At 42.2% G+C, this 24,586-nt stretch overlaps 1 protein-coding gene across 1 annotated transcript in view; it reads right to left on the bottom strand.

Moving 5' to 3' along the window:
• AFF3 (AF4/FMR2 family member 3) overlaps nt 1–24,586 on the bottom strand; it is a 446,656-nt gene that overhangs the window by 39,129 nt on the left and 382,941 nt on the right. The window contains 4 exon segments of the mRNA XM_038411042.2: nt 7,395–7,519; nt 10,726–10,927; nt 14,112–14,236; nt 16,611–17,651. Coding sequence (XP_038266970.1) covers nt 7,395–7,519; nt 10,726–10,927; nt 14,112–14,236; nt 16,611–17,651 — 1,493 coding nt within the window.

Here is a 24,586-nt window from a genome sequence, read left to right as displayed (position 1 = left end):
AACTGCAACTGGGTGTGTCCCTACCTGTATGTGGTCTGGGCAGCTTGTCACAGCTGTACAGTGTAAAAGGAGCCCAAACTGGTGGGTCGGGGAGTCAGTGGTAACCCAGCTCCAGGTAGCACCCTGAGGGGAACCCATCATAGCCACCCCTGAGCCTGGTAAGTTTCTGGCTCCATGCTAATATTTATTGATACCATAATGGGAGGGATTTCTACTCTATGAACCAATGCAAAAATTATGAGAGACCTAGGTTAGCAGTATGTATTTGCTAATAATGGATTGAAGTAAAGTACACCTTTAAAGAGTATTTTTACTGGGAAGGCACAGATTTTTGCTAGGGAAATTTCTATTTCTTAAAAATAATAGCATTACACAACTGTGTCTTTAGGTTTGCTGCTATGTAAACACTCAACTGTCTATGGAACCGCCTGGAAACAGAGAACTCTGTGCGTGTGTTTGGGGAAATGTTTTCCATTTCCAAATCTAGTCCATTTCAGTTGGAAGTAATTCATGCTACCCATAGGTGACAAATGACTGGGGTTTCAGTTTTTGTCCAAAAACGTGCTGGCTGCAGGGTGGAGGAAGGCTGTGGAGGTTGGATGTTTGCATGAAGCCATAACAGGGTAAGCCAGGAGGAAAGCCAATGCAGCATCCTGTTGATTTCCTCATGAATTCTGAGCCAATCCTGGATGCTGATAGTCGCAAACTTTTCCTGAAGCAGGAACTCCACATAGGTAACCACACTGTGGCGAAGGATGTATTTTTCAGGGCCACCTCGGTAGCTGACCAGCCCACCACTCCACTCATAGATATGTTGTTCAGTCACTATACATATGACTGCATGTACTATCAATTTCCCACCAGCAGGATGGAATACCATCTCCCTTTGCAACATGGCCTGAAATGATAGAGAAAGCTTTGTAGCAAGACCACTGACCATTCTACCCCAAACCCAAACAGTTATGCAATTTTTTGTAAAACAAAGTGAGCTTAGAATTTTTAACTTACCATCATCTCTGCACTACTTTATCTGGGATTAACCAGGCTGTGTCCAGGGAGATTCTGTGGACTGAAGCATCCCTCTCACAATATATTGCAGTTCAGTTGTGAAATGGAACACTTTATGTCCTTGAAATTCCACAAGGATTATTTCTGCGCTCCTCCACTGAGCTATGTGAGACAATAACCCTGTTTCTTGTCCTTCAGGCCCCTGGACCTTACCTAGCTGCTGTACCTCCCCAGCTTCCCCTCAGTGCAGCACAAGCCTGGCCCAACATACCTTCATGGACCATTCCAAAAGGAAGCATTTCTGGGATGAACTGATGGTTGAAGTTTGGGAGAGGGCCAATGAGCAGGTTCAGTACCAGAAACAGAGGGACTTATGACTAGAGAAAGGGCATGCCGAGAGGCAGGAGAAAAGGCTGAGGCTCACTTCACAGCTTGAGGACAGGGTTTCAGCAAGGGAGCGGGCACTTGCTACACAGTTCCTGGAACAGGAACGGTTAAGGGAGGAGGACAGAGCTCTGCAGAGAAAACTGTTTAAGCGGCTCATCTCAATCATGGATGGAAGAGTAACAGCTCCTGCTGCCTCTCTCACACCATGGCATGGTTCCTCTGTCATGTCCCTTTGGTCTAGAAACAGCTTAGAACACTCCGTATCTGAATGGCTCATGCAATTGGGCCCCAGGAGCAGCTGGGCAGGGCAAACTAAACCCACGCAGCCCTCTGTCCTGACTCCCCCTCCTGTGGACACCTGAACCCTCCTCCCTGGTGCCAAGCATATGGAAAACAGGGAAAGAAGAACTGGGGGCTGGGGACAAGAAGAAAGTCAAGGCAAGTGTGGGCCCCTTACCGAATGAGGGAGGCAACCTAGTGACAGAGGATATGGAAAAAGCTAATGTACTCAATGCTTTTTTTGCCTCTGTCTTCACGAACAAGGTCAGCTCCCAGACCGCTGCACTGAGCAACAGAGCAGGGGGAGGAGGTGACCAGCCCTCTGTGAAGAAAGTGGTTCGGGACTATATAGAAAAGCTGGACGAGCACAAGTCCATGGGGCCGGATGTGCTGCATCCGAGAATGCTAAAGGAGTTGGCGAATGTGATTGCAGAGCCATTGGCCATTATCTTTGAAAACTCATGGTGATCAGGGGAGGTCCCAGACGACTGGAAAAAGGCTAATGTAGTGCCCATCTTTAAAAATGGGAAGGAGAAAGATCCTGGGAACTACAGGCCAGTCAGCCTCACCCTCAGTGCCTGGAAAAATCATGGAGCAGGTCCTCAAGGAATCAATTCTGAAGCACTTAGAGGAGAGGAAAGTGATTAGGAACAGTCAGCATGGATTCACCAAGGGCAAGTCATTCCTGACTAATCTAATTGTCTTCTGTGATGAGATAACTGGCTCTGTGGATGAGGGGAAAGTAGTGGATGTATTGTTCCTTGACTTTAGCAAAGCTTTTGACACGGTCTCCCACAGTATTCTTGCCAGCAAGTTAAAGAAGTATGGGGCTGGATGAATGGACTATAAGGTGGATAGAATGCTGGCTAGATCGTCGGGCTCAACGGGTAGTGATCAATGGCTCCATGTCTAGTTGGCAGCCGGTATCAAGTGGAGTGCCCCAAGGGTCCTCGGGCCGGTTTTGTTCAGTATCTTCATTAATGATCTGGAGAATGGTGTGGATTGCACCCTCAGCAAGTTTGCAGATGACACTAAACTGGGAGGAGAGGTAGATATGCTGGAGGGTAGGGATAGGATACAGAGGGCCCTAGACAAATTGGAAGATTGGGCCAAAAGAAATCTGATGAGGTTCAACAAGGACAAGTGCAGAGTCCTGCACTTAGGATGGAAGAATCCCATACACTGCTACAGACTAGGGACTGAATGGCTAGGCAGCAGTTCTGCAGAAAAGGACTGAGGGGTTACAGTGGATGAGAAGCTGGATATGAATCAATAGTGTGCCGTTGTTGCCAAGAAGGCCAATGGCATTTTGGGCTGTATAAGTAGGGGCATTCCCAGCAGATTGCGGGACGTGATTATTCCCTTCTATTCGACATTGGTGAGGCCTCATCTGGAGTACTGTGTCCAGTTTTGGGCCCCACACTACAAGAAGGATGTGGAAAAATTGGAAAACTTCCAGCGGAGGGCAACAAAAATGATTAGGGAACTGGAACACATGACTTATGAGGAGAGGCTGAGGGAACTGGGATTGTTTAGTCTGTGGAAGAGAAGAATGAGGGGGGGGATTTGATAGCTGCTTTCAACTACCTGAAATGGGGTTCCAAAGAGGATGAATCTAGACTGTTCTCAGTGGTAGCAGATGACAGAATGAGGAGTAATTGTCTCAAGTTGCAGTTGGGGAGGTTTAGGTTGGATATTAGGAAAATCTTTTTCACTAGGAGGATGGTGAAACACTGGAATGCGTTACCTAAGGAGGTGGTGGAATCTCCTTCCTTAGAAGTTTTTAAGGTCAGGCTTGACAAAGCCCTGGCTGGGATGATTTAGTTGGGGATTGATCCTGCTTTGAGCAGGGGGTTGGACTAGATGACCTCCTGAGGTCCCTTCCAACCCTGATATTCTATGATTCTATGACATGCAGCAGCATGGGGGGTTCTGGCCTGTTTGCACTTTTCCTCAATGTTTGTTTCGTTTTGGAAATGTTGTTTTGTAACTGGTGTTTGGGTGTTGTAATGGCAACCGTCCTGCCTGGCAATGGGTGACAGTTGTACTGTTTTAACACATGTTTACAAATAAAATTTTTTATGTCATCAGGAAAGTTTATTGCTATCCCTGCACCTCATCATACAATCCAGTATTGAAATAATCAAGCTAAACCAATGATCAAGAACAATGAGGAAGTACATACTGCAATCTTCAATCACTTCCTTATATGAATCCATACTGTGAATCATCCCACTCTTTTTGTAAGTTGTCATATCATTCATAACTACCTTGCATGACAATCAAGCCCCTATCTCTCCCTAGCAGACACCCCCCCAAAATCAAATAGCCTCAACCCCCACAAGCACATTCACAGAAGTACTAGTCTTCCTCTTCCATGGGACCATGCAAGTCCATAATGTGGGAGCACAAAGCATCCCTGTTGCCCAGGTGCATCCAGCTCCAGCTGTGGTAGCTGCACTTGCTGGCTGAGTGTACTGATTCAATAGCCCCTTGCTTCTCATAGGTCCATTGGGGGGAAATGGCTCACCTCTGGCTTCAAAGATTGTGCAGAGTACACCAAGCTACAGTAATGCAGACAGCATTGATGCCACTGGCATCCAAACATGTCTGTGGGCATCTCCAACGTGCCTCATGCGTGTGTCTTTACCCTGGAGGGCTAAGACAAGCTACTCAGAACTCTAAAAATGTAAGCTTTCTTCATGTGAAAGTTCTGGATCCACTGCTGGTCATCCCAGGTCTGCATGACAGTGTGATCCCACCAGCCTGTGCTTGTGGTCCTGTGCCAGAAGCGCTGGTTTATGCAGGGAGCATCAGAGGCTATAGAGAGTGTAATGAGCAGCATCAGCCGCTGGGAAGTCTTCCCTCTTCTGCTTTCTTGTCCTTCTCCTGCTCCAGCCAAAACGCTCTCAGGTGCCTTTCCTGGGTAAGAAAACGTCGTCAAAATGTCCACCTGTGTGTCATGGAAGCTCTGCCCATTTCCTGACACAGGAGTGAAAACACAAGCAAGAGAACTTCTTGAAAAGGGGGCCTCCTCCATGTTGCTTGGCAGGCTGTGCTGGCAGGCTGTTCAAACTTCCTGTAATGTGCAGGGTGGGCAGAAAACCTTTCCCACAGTGTACCACAAGCAAAGGTCTAGAACAGCCACATTTTGGGAGTTTGAGATATGGTTGGTTTGACTCGAGTCTGTGTGCTCGCCACAGTGTGGCCGCCAGAGCCCTCACTGTTTCAAGCCCAGACTAGAAAATTCTTAACATAGGGTTGAGAATTAATATAGATACTCAAACCTCAGGTTCTCTAACACAGGTCAGCTGACTTGAGTCCCACTAACCCATGGCTTACATTGCAGTATAGACATACCCTCAATGTTATTACACAGCCTCTAAAATTCTCTTTCTTTATACAGTAGTATAAGTCTCAAATGGCTAAAAAATCCTGTACATCTAACGGAAGTACACAAACTGGAAAAGAGTAATCCCATATATCCTTTATATGTCACTTGTATGCCTGATGTGTCAGATTCATAGAGTCCAAGGCCAGAAGGGACCATTGTGATTATTTAGTCTGACCTCCTGAATAACACAGGCCACAGAACTTCCCGAAGTAATTCCTAGAGCATATCTTGAAGCGTATTCAGAACATGCAGGAAAACCATGGAAAGCAGGATTTTGCTTGCCATTTTAAATACTTTATTTTATGCAAATACAGTATCCACAATAGGTACTCTGCTAAACAAGATACTTTTCACTGACCTACTTGTGATCCAATTTATCATTAGATACAACTGTTTTCAGTGATCTGAAGAAAACAAGTTGGGAACAAAGTAAGAGTTCTTGAGTGGTTAAAACAAATGAGAGTGGTTTTTTTAAATCAGATATGTGGGATTTAGTCTCTTCATACTATGATCTCTGATTAAAACAGACAGTATAATCCAAGGCTGGATTACTGTAATTCAGAGTTTTGTGCTTTAACAGATGAAATTTTATCTGGACATAATTTTGGGGCAAATGTTGTCATTAGGGGTACTACAGTAGGTTCAAATTTATGTACTGCATTTCTTCAAATCCCATGATATGGTACCATAGGAATCTGAAAAATTCTGTTTGCCATTTTTAATTTGATCTTTCTGATGTGTGAGTCAATTTTGTTGATTTTGACATTTGCAATCAGTCTAATCCACCACATTTTAGTGACCTCCATACATACCAATTTGGGATCCAAGGTCAAGGGTTTCTGGTGGTACATAAACAAAGGACTAAGATGATAGGCGTAGAAATCCTTTACTTAGAAATAGCAACTGCCTATTGTACTATTTGTAAGCACAAAATTAAGATATATTTGATTTTTGTTGTTTATCTAATTCAGCTCATAGTTCATACATACTAAGGTCAGAAGGGACCATTCTGATCATCTAGTCCGACCTCCTGCACAACGCAGGCCACAGAATCTCACCCACCCACTCCTACGAAAACCTCACCTATGTCTGAGCTATTGAAGTCCTCAAATCATGGTTTAAAGACTTCAAGGAGCAGAGAATCCTCTCTCAAGTGACCCGTGCCCCATGCTACAGAGGAAGGCGAAAAACCTCCAGGGCCTCTCCAATCTGCCCTGGAGGAAAATTCCTTCCCGACCCCAAATATGGCGATCAGCTAAACCCTGAGCATATGGGCAAGATTCATCAGCTTTTTAGATTGCTTTAATTTTTTTATGCTTAGGGGCACACTGCATGGAAGGCACTACACAGGAACAGTTTTTATTGTATTTCTCTCTCTGAAAAGGTTAAGCAGTTTTATTGCAGATGTCTGTCAGAAATCTCACATGTATCATAATGGAAGAAGCAAGTAATAAAAGCCTCTGAGTTGATAGAGATAGTGAAAAAAGCAGTTTTAGCTCCTGTGACAGCATTCTGGAAAAAACACTGTTTCTTATCAGCAGGTTGAGGAGGAATCAGACTGAGGTACAACAGTTGTATTTAACTGTTTCTGATTGCATTTTGTCTTCTAATCCATACTGATGAGCTGTTTCCCAGGGAAAAGCAGTCTGGGGAGGCGGCTGCACTTTACACAGAATCACACCCCTCATATTCAGAAAGGTAAATGTACGAAGATCAGGTCATTATAAGGCAACATGTCTATTTGAACCAATGGGAATTTAAGCTTTATTTTGATACATAACACGGTAAAGTACCTTGAAAAATGGAGAAGCAATTTTAAATCCTTTAAATGAGAGATGACTGCAAACTGGAGCCATTTTAAAAAATCCGCTGAACTATTAGGAGGGATGGGGGATTTTAATAAACAGGGTCAAATGCCTTTGGTTTTGGCTTTACAATACCAAAACCAGCACAATTCCTCATTTTTCCTCGCTGTGACTATAAATAGCAAGTGATCTTGTTAAAAAACAAAATGAAAGAACACAACCTCTGGATACAAATATATTTCAGGCTCAAGAAACAAAACAAAATGACCTCTTAGCAAACTTGATGGTGTACAGTCCTAGTTCAATGTTTGGAGAAGTAGATGTGTTTGGAGAATTAGATGTGTAACTTGCAGTAACAATAACAGGAATTTGTTCAATTTACAATGTAATGTGCTGAAAATATATCTTACTATGATGGCATTGGCCATGTCTGAGCTCCTGTTGGGCAAGATTTATTTTTATTTCATAAAAAAACATTCACACTTAAATTGCTTTTTAAAAAAAAAGGCATCTGTACTTACATATCATCAAAGATGAGCTTTGTTCTTCTGCAGTCTTTGTGTGCTCTGGATAAAGATGGCCAAGGCTCTGTTTGGGAGTGTGGCTTGTTGCAGAGAACACTTTCTGAATTGATGTGAACTGCTTTCTAGACAACAAACAATACAGAACACATTGAGAAATTGACCACTGAGTTAGAAATAGCAACTAATAAACTATGAAAATCTGTCTGCATTGTGCTGTAAATTGCAAGTTAGTGTACTCACTATTTCAACAGGGAGTACACATAACTAGCTTGTCACTGATAGCCACAAATTCACAGATATTGCGCATAGTTATATGTAAAGGGCTTTAGAGTTTCAGGTGATATGCAGAAGAAACAGAACAGAATTATTAGTCACTAGCTGAAAGGCCATAACACAATGAGTGTAGTTATTAAATCATAGACCAGCTGTGGTTATTCTGCATGTCAAGCCACGTTTCAATGTCCAAACTGTTTGGGGTTTTTGTTTTGTTGCTGTAACTTTCCACCAATTTGGAACCAACCAATTGGGTTGTTACTCTTATTTGACAGTAATTGCAACAGAATAAAATTCCTTCTGCTTCAGACAAAAGAAGAAAATGGAATGAAGATCTCAACAAAAAGCTCCATGATCTAACCACCACTTACTGCCTAGCATTCTCTGTAAGTAATCCACACGATCACTTGGTCATGGCAGCTAGGCACCAGATGGGCAGATTTGCTAAAACAAAACCAACCTTGACATTTACAGTTCATGAGCTCTCAACTTCTGTATGGGACATCCAGATCAGTTCAGTGGGATAGTTTTCAGATGAATAACCAGATACATAAGAATTTTATTATAAGGATTATTAAAATGTTGACCAAATGGAGCATTTCCAGGCTATGTAGAAAATCAGAATGGAATGCATTAGCTAAGGGTGTGGATCATAGAGCAATCACTTTTTATTTCTAATTTCCAACACATTTATCTTTGAAGGATTTTAAATTATTTTCCAGATATCAAATAATTATAACTCTAAATGAGTTCATAAACCAGCCTCTAAACTTAGGTGTTTAAAAATGTACATTTACTTCATAATGGAAGAGAAATTGGTCAGTCCAACATATTAAAAATGCCTTTTCTAGGCCTTGTATATAGCCTATTTTTCAAATACTTAATTTTTATTTATTTATTTATATATTTATTTCTTTTTATTAACTGTGAGAGACTCTAGAAACACTTACCTAATTTAGAACAACATATTTAAGACAAAACATCTCCAAGTTAGATCAGAAATATTTACTTTTTCTCCCCACCTCATTACCCTCCTTTCTTCCCCCCAAATCTGCCTTTTTGGAACAGGCCAGTTGCCCCTGAGCAGAAGTGACTTGAGGGGCTTGGGCTAAAGTTTAGTTTCCTGCTGTGAGATGTAGGCTCTTGAAGCCTGTAATGCAGAGGTGGGCAAACTATGGCACGTGGGCTCCTCCTGCCCGGCCCCTGAGCTCCTGGCCTGGGAAGCTAGCTCCCTCCCCCGCAGCCTCAGGTCTCTGCACCGCCAGCACAATGCTCTGGGCAGCAGGGCTGCGAGCTCCTGGGGCAGTGCAGCTGCACAGCTCGGTCTGACCCGGTGCTTTGTGCTGCATGGTGGCATGGCTGGCTCCAGCCGGGCGGCGCAGCTGTAGCGCCGCCAGCCACCAGTGCTCCAGGCAGTGCAGTAAGGGGGCAGGGAGCGGAAGGTTGGATAGAGGGCAGGGGAGTTCGGGGTGGTAGTCAGGGGTCAGGGCGGTCAGAGTGCGGGGAATGGGGGGGTTGAATGGGGGCAGGGGTCCTGGCGGGGCAGTCAGAAAGGAGGGAGGGGGTTGGATGGGGCAGCGGGGTGCAGTCAGGGGCGGGGTTCTGGAGGAGGTCAGGCGACAGGGAACAGGGGAGGGGACGGGGCAGGGGCCCCGGGGGGGCCAATAGGGAACAGGGGGGTTGGATGGGGCAGGAGTCCTGGGAATGGGGGGCAGTCACCAGTCCACGCCTGGCTGTTTGGGAAGGCACAGCCACCCCTGACTGGCCCTCCATACAATTTCTGAAACCCGATGCAGCCCTCAGGCCAAAAAGTTTGCCTGCCCCTGCTGTAATGCATCAAGACATGAATAATAATAAAGAATATATTTGGTGAAAATATTCAATACTTTCTCTTATTTCTTCTTCCTTTTCATGGAATGTATAATGGCTAAAACCTTGTTCTTTATGCAGGAAAAGATCATGCAACAGGAATCCTCATGTAGTTTCCCATGGATCATTTCACTGCTGAAGAGGGAAATGCTGAGATTAAGCTCTGCTCACAAAACCGACCAATTTTGTGTCCTCAAAAGGCTGCAGATCTCTAGGGACCATCCACATGAAGGCCCTGTTTCTCTAATCCATCATTAGCCCCCAACAGGTGCCTCTTGACTGCATGGCAACACAGCTACCTGGGTGCCACACTACCACAGACCCACTTCGCCTACCAGAGATGTTCCAAAAATGGAACAGGTGTGCCCCAAAGCTATTATCGAGTCCATGATTATTATTAATTTTGGGGCAGTATTGGGGAATATATGGAGAGTGCCCATTCCCCTTTCCTATGCACAGATCCTCAACTCTGAGGAGGAGCCTTTGATGGAAGGGGAAGAATGATGCAGCAAGAGTAGCACTCTTTATTGTTCCCTGTATGTGGAGCTTCAGGGTTTGCACTGGTTTTCTCCACAGAGGAAATATTGGGTTGAGCTTCCTAGTTTAGAAGTTCTACTGTTCATTGGGCTGATTTTGCATTTCTTTTACTCCTAAGACTCCTGTTTCAGGAATCTAATTATTCAAGAAAGGCAGGATTGCAGCTCTTGTCTATTTTGCCACCTCTGTCATTTCATGCACAGGTCTGTACATTTATTGGAAATATATTTATGAGGAAAACGATTTCAGGCATGCAAACACACACAATTTCAGTTCAGAATGCCAAGATCAGCAGCATGTTTTTCTTGTACAACTTTTTTGTTTACGGACATCTGAGTTGCAAAACATGAAATTCCTTACTTTTTGCCTGTTCTTTACTTTTTGCAAACCTTGGTTGTGTACTTACCTGCTCTGTGGATTTCCTTCCACCTCCTATTTTTCAGGTAATTTTTAATCCTGTTATGTCTTACCATTTCCCCAATGGAAAAATCTTACTTAATGGGACATTCATTATTATGTTCCTTTCCATGATATTCTGCAGAAATATCAAGGGCTGTATGAGCAGTGATACAGAAAGAGAAGATACAGAAGATACAGTGAGAAGAAAAATCAGCTGGGTTTTATACTATGATCAACAACATAAACTTACATTGCAGTCTGCAGGATGTAGCTGTGGCTGGATTTCACTCTTATGTTTTTTGCTGGAGGACATGGAAGATAATAGACTGCTGCCATTAGGTCTACTGGAAGAAGTTAAATCATCATTGGAGTATTTGTGTTTTGATGCATCAGAGAGGGGTGAGACAGGAGACCGAAGCATTTTCTCATTTTTATTTATTGGTATCGCCAAGCTGGAAATGGAAATTACAGTAATGGAGTGTCACAAAGCTGGCTTTGAGAAAGGTAAATGTTTTATATATTATCAGAACTTTGAATTTAAAATCTGCTGGCAGGATGAAGTTTACTGATGTCTGGAAACAACTTTATAGTATCAGGACCAAGAATTCATTTACAAATTTGGATCAGGTTTCTTCTCTTTCCCTCCAGGGTAAATTGTCATTCTGGGGTTACTATAAAGTCCCTGTCAAAGTACTTGAAAAAATAAGGAGATAAATGGGCAATTCCTCACTGTCTTTTAAGGGTTACTTGGAGAAGGCGATGAGGCTGTAAAGTGTAAGTTTAGGTTATAGAGTCCTATTTCATAATAACATGTGATAATTTAAAGCCATAGCAATAAAACCATATATGAATTAAACAGGGAATGTGCTAGAAGACGATTGGGATGTCTCTGAATTCAATGATCAGGCCTTGGTCATTCAGTTTACGGTAATTTGGTGCAGGTTCTGAAGACAAAGAAATATGTGCTAGTGTAATAGACAAAGAAAAGTATTCTCACAAAGGAAACAAGGAAGTGTCTACTGCTGCATCTTCTAAAAGCGAAAGCTATGTTAGAGAAGCCATTTTTTTAGAGAAGCCACAGATAGCAACAGATGGCAACAGTATCAATACACTGTAAAGAAACTTTTCATGTGCTAATTTGAAGAAGATACTTAAATGAAAAATTAAAGCAACACATAGAGTGTACATTTTTTAAAGAGAGATAACTTTGCATTGAGCCTAAATTTGTGATTAAGAGTAGACAGAATATTTTAATACAATATGAAAAGGAGGCCTTGTGGCACCATAGAGATTAACAAATTTAGTTGAGCATAAGGTTTCATGAGTTACAGCTCACTTCAAGCTGTAGCTCACGAAAGCTTATGCTCAACTAAATTTGTTAGTCTCTAAGGTGCCACAAGTCCTCCTTTTCTTTTTGCGGATACAGACTAACACGGCTGCTACTCTGAAACCTGTTAATACAATATGTTTCCCTGCCACATTCTCTTCAATCCAGCCTATTCCTTTGTAAGGACATTTCTCACTTCTTTATAGATACAGTATCAGAAACGACACCCTGAATGTCCTTGCAAAAGTGAATATGATACAAAATACACTTTGTTTTACCACTTCATTTCAGAGAACAGAACTAATTAAACATTTAGCTCCCAAACAATTGTTCATTTATCTTACGAGTCTTTAAAAACTTGAGGTGGCAGAAACCATAGCTCACTATTATAACTTTTTAGACCTTCATGGGCTCATAAGGCAGTACTTTTAAAGTGTGGCTGAAGGAATTTTTTTTTCAATGGCTTATACTTCTTATGAAAGAGTCAAGGTGAGCAAATGTCAATAGTGATTTTTTGGTAAGAAAAACAATGATTTTATTGATAATTTTGAATATTTAGGAGCCCCTTGCTGATGCTCCAACTTTATTTCCTTTTTTCAAATGGACGCTTTGCCCTGGTCAGCTGGGTTCATACATCATTATCAGGGGGTGAGGCTAAAGTAGCTTGAAGAAGCTACATCTGCTTTGAAGTGCAACAGCACTAGGAAGGATGGTCAAGTGGTTAGGGTACTAGCATGGAACTCAGGATGACCTGCATTCAGTTCTCTGCTGTATGAGTTACTGTATGACCTTGGACACGTCACACAGTCTCGCTGTGCCTCAGTTCCCCATCTGTAAAATGAGGATAACAACACTGCCCTACCTCACAGGGATGTTGTGAGGATAAATACATTAATGATTGGGAGATGCTATGGTAATAGAAGCCATAGAAATACCTTGGAGGGAGGGGAGGGAAAAGAGAATTGGGGAGTGAGGGGAAGGGAGCATTTAAGAACTTATTTGTTGTCTTTTCAATATACAATTGCTATTGAAAACCTTGCATGCATTACATGTGACACACAGCACTTTTAGAAGGTGGAGAATTAACCCCAGGAAAAAACTGGCTCAAACAATGCTAAACATGTCAGACTACGACAATCATTTTGAGAATGTATGTGATGTAAAATGTAGGATACTTTGCTAATAGCATACATGGAATAGTATACATGCATCCAATCAACCACAATAAAATATACTACTACATGTGATATTTTTACTTTATGTAACATATCTGAGTTATAGGATGACAGAGAAGCTGAATGTATATTTTTGAATATGCAAAACATGTTTGAGATTGTTCCTTTGCATTTGTTTAATATTATAAATAAGAGTTGTTCAGTTCCTACAGTGATAAAAGAAGAGAAATACCTACACATAAACAAATACAAGAAATACTAATGATTGTTGAATATTAGACGTTATATAAATTACAAGGTACCTCTTTGCACTTGCACTTTAAAATATAATGAAAAATGATTTTTTAAAATATATCAATGACCTGCATGTACTAAGCAACATGCAATTGAACTCTAAGAAGATACATGACTCAAATTGCTTGCTGGCAATCTCTGAAGAAACCGGGCATGATTGAGATGACTGATTGCTAGTATGGCGGCTGCACAAATCTCTGCAAACAGATTGGTGGATTTTCATCACTCATTCCATGCTTTGTATCCTTTGGAAATTTGGCTGTCTTTATAGTCACACAAATTTGTGTGTCCTAAACATACCAAATAGTATGGAAAATAACTTACCTATAATCTTTAGATTGTCTGGGCCTTAATGTATGCAAGAGTTGAGAATTCCAGGCACCAATTCAAGAACTTTTCTTCACTTTGTCCTCCGAGTACATAGATTAATTATTGTATTTAAACTGAGGTATATAAGCAAGCTCTAATTCTGAAACTCATAACAATGTGGTGGAGGTAAAAAGGACTAAGGCTGGTAACCCTAGTTGAACTGATGCCTGGAACATAATGCCTAGGAATACTGTAATGTCTCAGTTTATCCTTCTGTTGTTGCTATAATTATATAATCCAGGATCCAAACACTTGGAACTCACAACTTCTTTATTTAACAGAACAAAAAAAAAAGTACAATTATGTCAGGAGCAGCTAACTCATTCACTACACCAAAAAAAGAGAGAAAATGCATAAGGATAATTTTTACACATAAAATGTGATAATTAAAAAAATATTCCATCAAATGCCAAACAACACATTGCATTATGATTCAGAGACTGAATTTTAAATAACAAGGAAAATGCATACCTATGTTCATTCCTGTTGCAATGATTTGCTGTTGAAATACCTAGGGCAGAGGCAATTAATCGTGAAGAACACTCTCGCTCTAAATGAGTCTTCTTGATCTCCCTGTCCTCTTCTTCATTTTCATACTGAATGATGAGAAAAATGATCATCTATTGAATTTTATAGGTGACACAAGTTCCACATACGGAAGCAAATGATTGCTGGGTATTACAGGAAATTAAGGCCTGTATTCTGGTGTATCCCGGTATTAACTATTATTATTTAATTTTATTTATATAGTCCACAGACTATACAGACATGCAGCAAGATAGTTCACTGTCCTGAAATGCTTAAAATCTTAACAGACAACCTGCAAGCAAAGGAGTAGGAAAGAAAATGTGACAATTTTTTTAACCATTTCTCTCCTTGCATCTCTAGACATTATCTTTTTATGTCCTCATTTTTGTCCATTTCCTCTACATCTCTTCCTCAAACCCACACCTGGTTTCCTTTCACTCTATTCCTTTCTCTCTCCTACTTTCTTCCATGGATCCCATGTCCCTTGTCACTGTTTCATAAGTCCTACTATCTCTCTCCTTCCTAGGATCCCCCCAGACACTGTTAGTGCTTTCCCCTCCTTCCTATGAACTCCATAGCCATTTCCATTGTTAGCACCCATCCAATCTCCAAGAGCGATTGAGTTCCTCCTGTTACTCTTTGGGTGGGCTTCATTCATTGCTTTGCTGCATGGCAACAGCATTCTGTCTGTTTACACATTACAATCAGGGCTGCTTTTAAGGCATTATTATTGTGTCTATAGCTTGGCTCTCATTCATTAGGAATGATGATCATCCTACATCCTTAGTACGTGCTTTGTGGTCGTGTCTCTAGTTGACCCATGTTTTTAGGGGAATGGTGGTAGTTGCAGTGGTTAAGCCTGTTTCTGTTTATGCCACTTTGCCTGCTCTACCCTTATGACATTCATCTGTAATTGGTGAAATGCTGTTTCCTTGTCTTACGCTGTTTATTCTGCTTTTTCATCGTGCCTTCCTGTCTTCTGTTGGGTATACAACATGGCAATATCACATTTACCCTTCCTATGTCATAGTGGCACAGCTATGTACATACAGAAGCTTTTGCTTCTGCTACTCTTTGACCATTCCTGGTCACGCTCCCATTATTACTGCATGCTACTTCCTGGGCAATGCATACTCTATGAAATGCAGACATTCCTCTGAAACAGGAGAAGCTCAGTGGGTCTCTGTATGATGTCTGAGCTGTGTTCAGAATGGTTCCTGGGGTCAGATCTTCACAAAGGGACTGGCTAGCAATGTTCCCTCTAATTTTTGACAGGCCGTGTGCACAAAAAATTTCTTCTGTGCAACTTTTTGAAGCAGAGTTCAAATTTGTGCGCCATGAGGCAAATGCGCCCAAGTGAGTAAAATGCTTATACATTTAAAGTTTTAATTTGCAATTTGTGATAATAATAGCTTTACACCATGTTATTTTATAAATGTCATTTTTAAATACTTAGAAAAAGGAAATTTAACCTCCTTTCCCCCTTCCCCCCTTGCCAGCTAGTAGAATCTGGCTGTGTTGATAGATGGTGGGCGAACAATGTCAAAAGTCACCCGTAAATGATATTTCAACCTGGCTTCGATGTAGTATTTCATTTTTTGGGCGCGCAGTGTTTCGCTGTGTACGCGGGGTTTAGGATCTGTGTGCGCACACATGCGCAGAGCTTAGAGGGAACAGTGCTGGCAAGTGCAATGGTTGCTAGAGATGGCATCTGTGGATGCAGAACAGACATTGAGCTAAATTCTGGACTCAGTTATACCTGTGCAACCCTACTGAGTTAAACTGGATTGCACTGATGTAACTGAGAAAAGTTGTCGGCCCAAAGGATCATGAATTTACATAAATTAAGCTCCCGCTGATGTCAGCAGAATAGCTGTATGCAGAGCATTTGCAGGATTGGGCCCTTTGCTAACATCTTGAGATGACATAGGCGCTGTCTCTACCTTCCTTCTCCAACACACTCATAATGAAGACATGATATTGGCTTTGATTACACAGCTGCATAAAATTCATTTCCTGATTTAGGCATCATCTTCACATGTCCAAGTTTTGCAAAAAACACTAATAAAGGGTACTATTTTCATGAGAAGGGAATGACAATGTGTCAACTGAAAATGCACTATGGGCTATGGCATCTTTGTCCCCTGCTGGCTAGAAATTTTAGTTTTGCTTTTCAATGTTTTTTTCCCTCCTGTTCCTTGAACGACTGTTGTTTGTTCAAAGTCACCCATGGTAGGGGAGTGAGTGATGATGAAACATTGCTTCAAAATTCGAATTCAAATAGGATATTATTGTTACACATATTATACTGTTTGGGTAAACAGATCATATACAAGAAATAGATGATTACATAGATTAGATGATAGATAGGAAGACACAAAATATGCCATGCAACTTTCCCCGGCATCCCCTCCAAAACCAAAGAAACCCCATACAGCTTACCTTGCGTTTCCTTCTAGATTTTGGCACAACCTTTTCTGATGGTGGGTAAGTACAATTATTCTGCTGAAGGCTGGCTTCTTCTTTTGCTCCAGTGCTCATTGCCAGTGGCTCCTCAGGCAAATGCTCTGGAATTCTGGACAAAAGAGTCAAATCAATTTTGACCCACAGTGATTTTACCTCATCACTGTCTTTCAGAGGAGACAGGAGCTCATTCCTGCCAAAAGGAACTAGAGTATAAAACTGTTCCTCCAGCTCCTTTGCTATATCATTACTAGTCCTGGCATTAATGGAGCCAAAGGCACTGCAGCTGCTGTTAGTTTTGTTGGTGTTACTACTCAAGGAGTCCTTCAACCTCTGGTCACTTCCACCTGAAGCAGAGGCCACCGTTTGAAGTTTGGGCAGATGATATTCCTCTTGTTCGGATTCTGAATCTGAATCTGAGGAAGATGATGAAGACGAAGACTCTGTCTCAATAAATTCCTTGGATTTGGGTGCAGTTTTGCTTGGCCCTCTGGTACGTCTCTTTTCACATGCAGCGACAGAGCGGAGCTCTTTTCTGTGCCCAGTTCTGTTGTTGCAGGGCCTGGCTTTAGGTTGTTCACAGATGTTATTTTCCAAAAATACTTGGCTCAAAGTGAGATCCTCAGATGTATGGCAGTTCAAGGCATCCCCACCAGAGGTCCTCTCTGTTCTTCTTGGCTGTTTTTTACAAGTCGTCCTTCTCTGAGGGCCGCTGTCTCCAGAAACAGCAGCAGCCGTAGGAGGTGATTTCTGCTTCCCTCCTTTATTTCCTGGTGCTTTATTAGCAGTTCTAGGCCTCAACTCCTCTTTGCTGGGGTTCTTAATTTCCTTGTCTCTAAGGTCAGTTTGGCAAATAGCTGGTATTTTCTCACACTCCTGTCCTTCCTCCTTTATTCTGCTGTAATACTGATTGCTCTCCAGTCCATGGTTATCATTTTGGTTAAGAATAGATGTTTTGTGAGGATTAACTTTATTTAGCCATTTATCCAACTGCCATTTGTTTGATGATGGCTGCTCAGGCTGAAAGCAAATCAAACAAAATAGTATTTAATAAATTTCCAGCTGTGAGGGATGTCAGTCTGTATTTGTATAGGTTCTCTATATGTTCAGAATGAAAATAACTAAATCGCAGGGCTTGTACGGTGTTTTTTTTAACTGTATCCATGCTGTTCTCGTTGGACAAACTAAGAGTTCAGCTCCTGGAATTAACTCTTTACCTGTACCTTGGGCTATGAGAGAAGCATCTCCATGAGGGTGGTGGAATCAAAGAAAAAAAAGAATGATGCGAAAGGTGAAAAAGACAGTTAGAGTGCGTACAGTTAGTGCTCTGTTTAAGTTTACTGTCTTTATTAGGGTACCCAGTCACGCAGTTGAATAATATTCCTCTGCTATTAATAGGGGCATCGACTTTAGGAGCAGAACGTAATGACTCAAGTGCAGGCTGTTAGAAACAGGGTGTGCTGTAGAAGCGATATTTTCAGTTTTGAATGAGGCTGAGAAGGAGGACAGCTACTGTGATTTATACTTCTTAAAAGGTGATTCATGCAGTGTGCTATTGACATCCACTTTACTGGGAAATGCTTCCAACTTTCCAAATAAAAGAAAATATAATGGTGATAGAGAGACAGAAAAAAAGGGATAAAATCAAGGCTACAGAATGAAGAATAAGGAGGAAAAAAGGGAGATGTATTTTGTATCTTATAACATTGCTAGTAAAGGCAACAATATTTAGACACTACAAAGGGAGTTTTAATTGCATTATTTAACTAACTAAGGTACTGCTGCTTCCCCCCCCCCCCCCGGGAAAACAGACACTAGAATCATGCAAGATCACCCAAACGTTTTTGTGTGTGGAGATATTGTCAGTTACTCAATTTACATATATTGTGTAGCTGCTAATTTTTCTCCTCATTTGTGTCACAACATGATCAAATTTTAAGAGTGCATCTAAAGTACAATGGTGTTTGGACAGTGAAGAAGTGGGATAATTATTATTTCAAATGCAGCTATGTTTAAGACAATAATGCCCAAGTGCTTCTTAGTTCTTCTTGCAATCAGTAATTTGAATGAAATGAAACAAGTGGTGGTGGAATAAGAATGCAAAACAAAAAATGACACAATGGAGCAAAATAATACCTTCAGTTATACCACTAAAACCACACTGAAGATGAGGTTTGGATAGGGTCTCACTAATATATGAACCATCTTTTGTGGCTGTAGTCATAAAAAGCTAAATTTCTGACCCCACTGAAATCAATGGGAAAAATCTCCCAAAGTCCTCAGTGGGATCAGAATTTGCCTCAATATTCCATTTAATTTGAAATAAATAATCATCATGCATGCTGACATGAAAACCATCACTGGGCTAAAACCATCATTCTGCCCTCAGTTTTCCATGAAGAATTTTACTCTTGTTGTCTAATTTTTCTCATTAGAGAACAACCTATGGTAAAGGTTCACAGGGAAATATCATGCCAACTTTGTACTGTCCCATTGATGTCCCACTCAATCTCCTGAATGCAACTGGTCATCCACAAATTTTGTATGTGGCTGCACTTATGATCCCCTCCTGCAGTTTTAGATATTGTCATTCTCTAAAACTCTGTTTCTCACAATTCATACTTCAGGGACAAAATTACACCATCCGAAAACAACGAGGAACAGCTGCGTGACATGATTTTACAACTTAGTGCTTCCCAATAGTGGTACTTCCACCGTCTACCACTCTGCCACCAAGGTACATGCCCCCTAAATAGTAGTGCTTCAGGCAAAATCCCTCTAGTACAAACCATGTTGCCAACTCTCCCAATGAGTCTCATGATATTTGGTACTTTTCTGAAAGCTCCAGCTCCTGGAATCGTTGGTTAGATAAGTAATCTCAGCTTTCATTTTTTAAAAAGGGAAGTTTTTAGAATTCCTGCTTTGGAAAAAAAATCTTGTAAATGTGAACCCTAAATGTGAACCCAAAAACAAAAGGTAAATAAAAAGATCTCAAATAAAAATCTCTCGTGATTTTCAAGACAATCAGATGATTTTGGGGGCTTGACATGATTTTTGAATGCTTGCAGTTGGCACCAATTAAGTCAATATACAATTGGAATCTATTTGTTCAATTAATGTATCCAACTGAAAAGCTTTGCAGTTCAGGGGCCCTCTTATGCTAGGCACTATACATACAGATGGTCCCTGCCCTGGTGAGTTTTGCCATTGCTACAACGGGGCCAGGGTTTCAGTCCTGAAACCTGAGAAAGTTTGCCTAACGAAGTCAGGTGTATGGAAGCTAAAAACCAATGTGTCTCACTACCAAAAGTAAAGGACATGTCCAAAGTTAGTTTGGTGGCAAAATTCATCTTTAACTCGCAGTATGCCAACCAGAAAATACAACTGGGGCTTCTCCGGGGCTTGTGGAAGCTGAAAACTGTTAGAAAAACAAAACGGTCAAAAAGATGAAAAAAGAGTTAAATCTAACAGGGAAACGAATCTGGGGAAGAGACAGGTGCCTAATGACCATTAAATCAATCTACCTAGATATATACACTCTTTTTATTTACTTAATGTAAAGACTCCGTGTATGCTATGAGCCAGAGGTGTGATTCCCAGCTTATATACATATGCTGGCACTAGCTCACTAAGAGCTAGTGTGACTCTAAATCGTAGTGTAGCTGCAGTAGCACAGGCAGCGGTGGCAAGGCTTAGCCAGGCTGAGACGTATCCATAGGGTTTCAGGTGGGTTCACCCTCAGTGCTGCTGCTCCCTGTGGTATTGCGGCAACACGACTATTTATACTCGTGTTAGCTCAGAAGAGAGCTAGCGGCACTACGTGTACGTGAGCTGAGAATCACACCCGTAGCTGTGGTGCAAACGAAACAGAAGAGAAGTGGGTCAATGACACTGATATATAAGATCAGAGGGAATACCAAGAATATACAGGGAGCTCTTCAGTCACCAGTGCCCAAAATCACAATGCTCATTGCAAGGTCAGTATGTTGACTCTGCTGATGTGGGGAGGGCAGAGCCCTGCAAATCTTATTGGTTTTGACAGATGCTGACCAGGGCCTAAGACCCAATGTTACCTCCTGGGATGACAGAGTCACAGAAAAATACTTATGGGTACACTTGAAAAGAAGAAAACCGGTGTACGTTAGACAGTACAGAGAAGCAGAACGGGACATTTAGTCTTCACAGCCTTTCGAAGTAGCGGGGTCTGGTTCAGTGCAAAGCAGGACAGAGAAATCCATGTATTTTGTGTTGTTGTCACTAGAGGCAGCTGTGCTGTAGCAGCCACTGTGTCTCTGTCCCATGCAGCTGCTTCGCCACTTCTCCCAAGCAGCTCCTCTTCCAACCCATGCTTCATAGCAGCAGATCATGCGACAATGATAAAGGCTCACAGGAAGAGTCAGGTTTTCTTCTAACACTGAACAAGGAATGTTAGTACAACTGTATTATCCCTAATGCTACTGCAGACCTTCTCAGCCCCTATTCCTACTTACAGATTTAAAGAGTCAGGATACACAGGTTCACACTGCACAGTGGGAATTGGAGGAGGCTCAGGAGGAGGCTGCCTTGACACCCTTTCACCCTGCTTAAATTTCCAGTGACCGGGATGGGGGGCAGAGGAGAGGATGAAAAACAGAGAATGCTCTCCAAAGGGTGAGTGGGGTAGGAGGTAAAGGGGAAATCTATGGGGGCGGGGTGGAGGAGCCACTGAAAGTGAGATGCTGGGAAGCAGGAAGATCCACCGGGGTGGGGATAAGAAATCTTGTGGGAGGGCTGGAGTGATAACTGGAAACTACATGCTAGTAGCTGAAAGCCTCAAATAGATGGCACCAGGGCACCTGCCCTTCCGTCCCCAAAACAGCCAACCAACCAATTACAATTGTCTCTCCTACACTCACACCCCCCAATCTATTACTCCTGCAGTCTTCTAACCAATTTCTGCCTTACAGAGACCACCATGCTAACTTATTGGAGGAAAGCACAACAGTGCCAGACTCCTAGAATTTGGCGAGTAGGAAGTTCAGCCCCTTCAAGGGACTTCAGATCCAGTTATCCCTCATCATCCTAAACCCAAATTGTCATTGGGATGAACAGACCTCAATCAAGGATGCCACACATAGCATCATTCCTTCAACTAAGCACATGAAGTCAACCCCTTTACCAGCACCCTCATTCATGGCCTACATAGAGAGAGGGAGAGAGGATAACAGCCTCAACTTCTAGACCAGTGTTTCCCCAACTTGGGATGCCGCTTGTTCAGGGAAAGCCCCTGGCGGGCCGGGCCAATCGCAGCTCCCCCTGGCCCAGGTTCGCCGCTGCAGGCCAATGGGGGCAGTGGGAAGCAGTGCGGGCCGAGGGACGTACCGGCCGCCACTTCCCGCAGCCCCCATTGGCCTAAAACAGCAAACTGCGGCCAGTAGGAGCTGCGATCGGCTGAACCTGCAGACACGGCAGGTAACCAAACTGGCCCGGCCTGCCAGGGGCTTTCCCTGAACAAGTGGCGTCCCAAGTTTGGGAAACACTGCTCTGGATGATGAGTGCATGTTTGGCAGTGTACAAAACTAGCCTGTATCAGGGCCACCTTGGTCCAGCCTATGTCTCAGTCCACAAATTACATGGAGACCCTTTTGCTGGTTCAACACCCTGTGCAGTTTATTTTACAGTTGCATCCCACCACCTTCACAGCATACCTAAGACCTTTCCCAAGCAGAGGAGAGCGATGTCTCTTTCCCTTTTACTGCCTGCTCCACCCCCCCCCCTCCCCGTGCTCTTCTTTCCTGTGCCTATTTGTGGTCTCTTGGCTGAGGGTTTAACTGGCCTCTCTGCTTTGCCCCGCCCACAAATTAGGCACAGACTTGCATAGTCAGCTCCAATCTGCTTTGCCTGATTGGGGCTGCTGTGAAGAGTGCTGACTCAGGTCTTTGTACCTAGCACTCTGTCACATCGCCCCACTCACAATTTGATATTGGATGAGACCTCTGAACTGACCTGCGTTGGATGCTACCTCTGACCCTATTTTACCTTAGCTTACTCCATACACAAAGATCCCAAAATGAGCTAGAAAAATAAAATAGGAGGTGGAGCAGCAATCCTCTTTCCCTCTAAACACAGAAGATGCCCCAGTCCAGAAATAAAAACCTTTGAATATGTGCCTATGATATTTGAGGTGAGGGACAAAAAATAACCTAAAATGACTTGTAGTCTACAGATCTCCATATGCAATCCCAATCAATGTCCCATATGGATTAATAGACCTGATGCCCTGCTGGAATGACCAGGTCCATCATTCTTGGAGAGATCACTTCTACATGCACATTGACAAAGACACACTAGCAACCCCCTTCTCCTTTTCTTGCCTCCTCCCTCCCAATTTGTATGTTTGTTGAGTCTCCATATGGAAGGAAAAGATTGAGACATAAAGGCAGATGTCTGCAGTGGGGAACTGGAGAAAGAGGACAGAATCTGCAGGAAAAGGGTGAGACTTTGAGTGGAAGGAGACCAATGGGGAGAGGAGGAAATAGGACAGTAAAGAGAGGGAAGGGGCAAGGAGTGCCCAGGAATGTAGAAAAAGAGGAAAGAAAAGGGAAGGCTGGAGGAATAGATTTGGGGGAGGGGAAAGGAGAAACGAAAAATTAACTGAAAGTGAATCTGAAATATACTGAGAGGCAGAGAGAAGGCAAGAAAATTGTTGAGTAAAGAAAGAACAACAAAAACAAGAGAGACACACTACAGTATGCTCTTGGTACTTTTATATTTGATGCCAAAATGTTACATAACATACATACTGTGTTTTTGATTTTTATAATAAGGGAATGTATATCTTTATGATTGTGAGACATGGTTGTCCATGATCCAGTGTCGTATGGTAAAGGGGAATTACCTGTCTGGGAATTTTGGTGTGTTTACAGTCTTGATGCTGGATTTTTAAATACTTTTACGTATATTTGTGTGTCTATGTGTGTGAGAGTCTGGGGAATACTGTAAGGTTATTTACAGCCTTCAGAGTTTATCCCGCCAAGCCTTCTACACAGAGGCAGGAGCAAATATACCTATAACCATTCCTGACTGGTGTTTGTCTGTTTCTTAAAAAACCTCCAATGAGGGAGATTCCACAACCTCCCCTGGAAGCCTATTCCAGTGCTTAACTATCCTTATAGTTGAAAGCTTTGCCTAATATCTATTTAAATCTCCCTTGTTGCAGATTTAGACAATTACTTCTTGTCCTACCTTCAGTGGACATGGAGAACCAATTGATCAAGTCCTCTTTATAACTGCCCTTAACATATTTAAAGACTGTTATCATATCTCCCCCCCCGCTCTTTTCTCAAGACTAAACATGCCCTGTTTTTTAACCTTTCCTTAAGTTTTCTAAATCTTTTATCAGGGGTTTTTTTTTGGCTTTTCTCTGGAGTCTCTCCAGTTTGTACATATCTTTCCTAAAGTGTAGTATGCAGAACTGGACACAGAACTCCAGTTGAAACCCCACCAGTGCTGAGTAAAGAGGCACAGTTACTACATGCCACATGCCTGGCATACATCCCAGAATATTAGCCTTTTTTGCAACTGCAATCACACTGTTGGCTCATATTCAATTTGTGATCTTCTATAGCTATCACATACTTTTTCAGCAGAACTACACCCTAGCTAATTATTCCCCATTCTGTAGTTGTGTATTTGCTTTTTCCTTCCTAAGTGTAGTACTTTGTATTTGTCCTATTGAATCTCATCTTGTTGATTTTAGACCAATACTCCAATTTGTCAAGGTTGTTTTGAATTCTAACCCCATCCTCTGAAATGCTTGGAACCTCTCCCAGCGTGGTGTCATCCACAAATTTCATAAGCATACTCTTGACTTTATTATCCAAGTCATTAATGAAAATATTGACTAGTATCAGACCCCTGTGGGATCTCAATAGATACTCTCTCCCAGTTTGCCAGTGAAACATTGAAACTACTCT

This window comes from Dermochelys coriacea, chromosome 1 (assembly GCF_009764565.3).
Source record: "Dermochelys coriacea isolate rDerCor1 chromosome 1, rDerCor1.pri.v4, whole genome shotgun sequence".
Lineage (NCBI taxonomy): Eukaryota > Metazoa > Chordata > Testudines > Dermochelyidae > Dermochelys > Dermochelys coriacea.
Note: the sequence above shows the minus strand (reverse complement) of the source record. Positions and strands in the feature narration are given on the sequence as shown.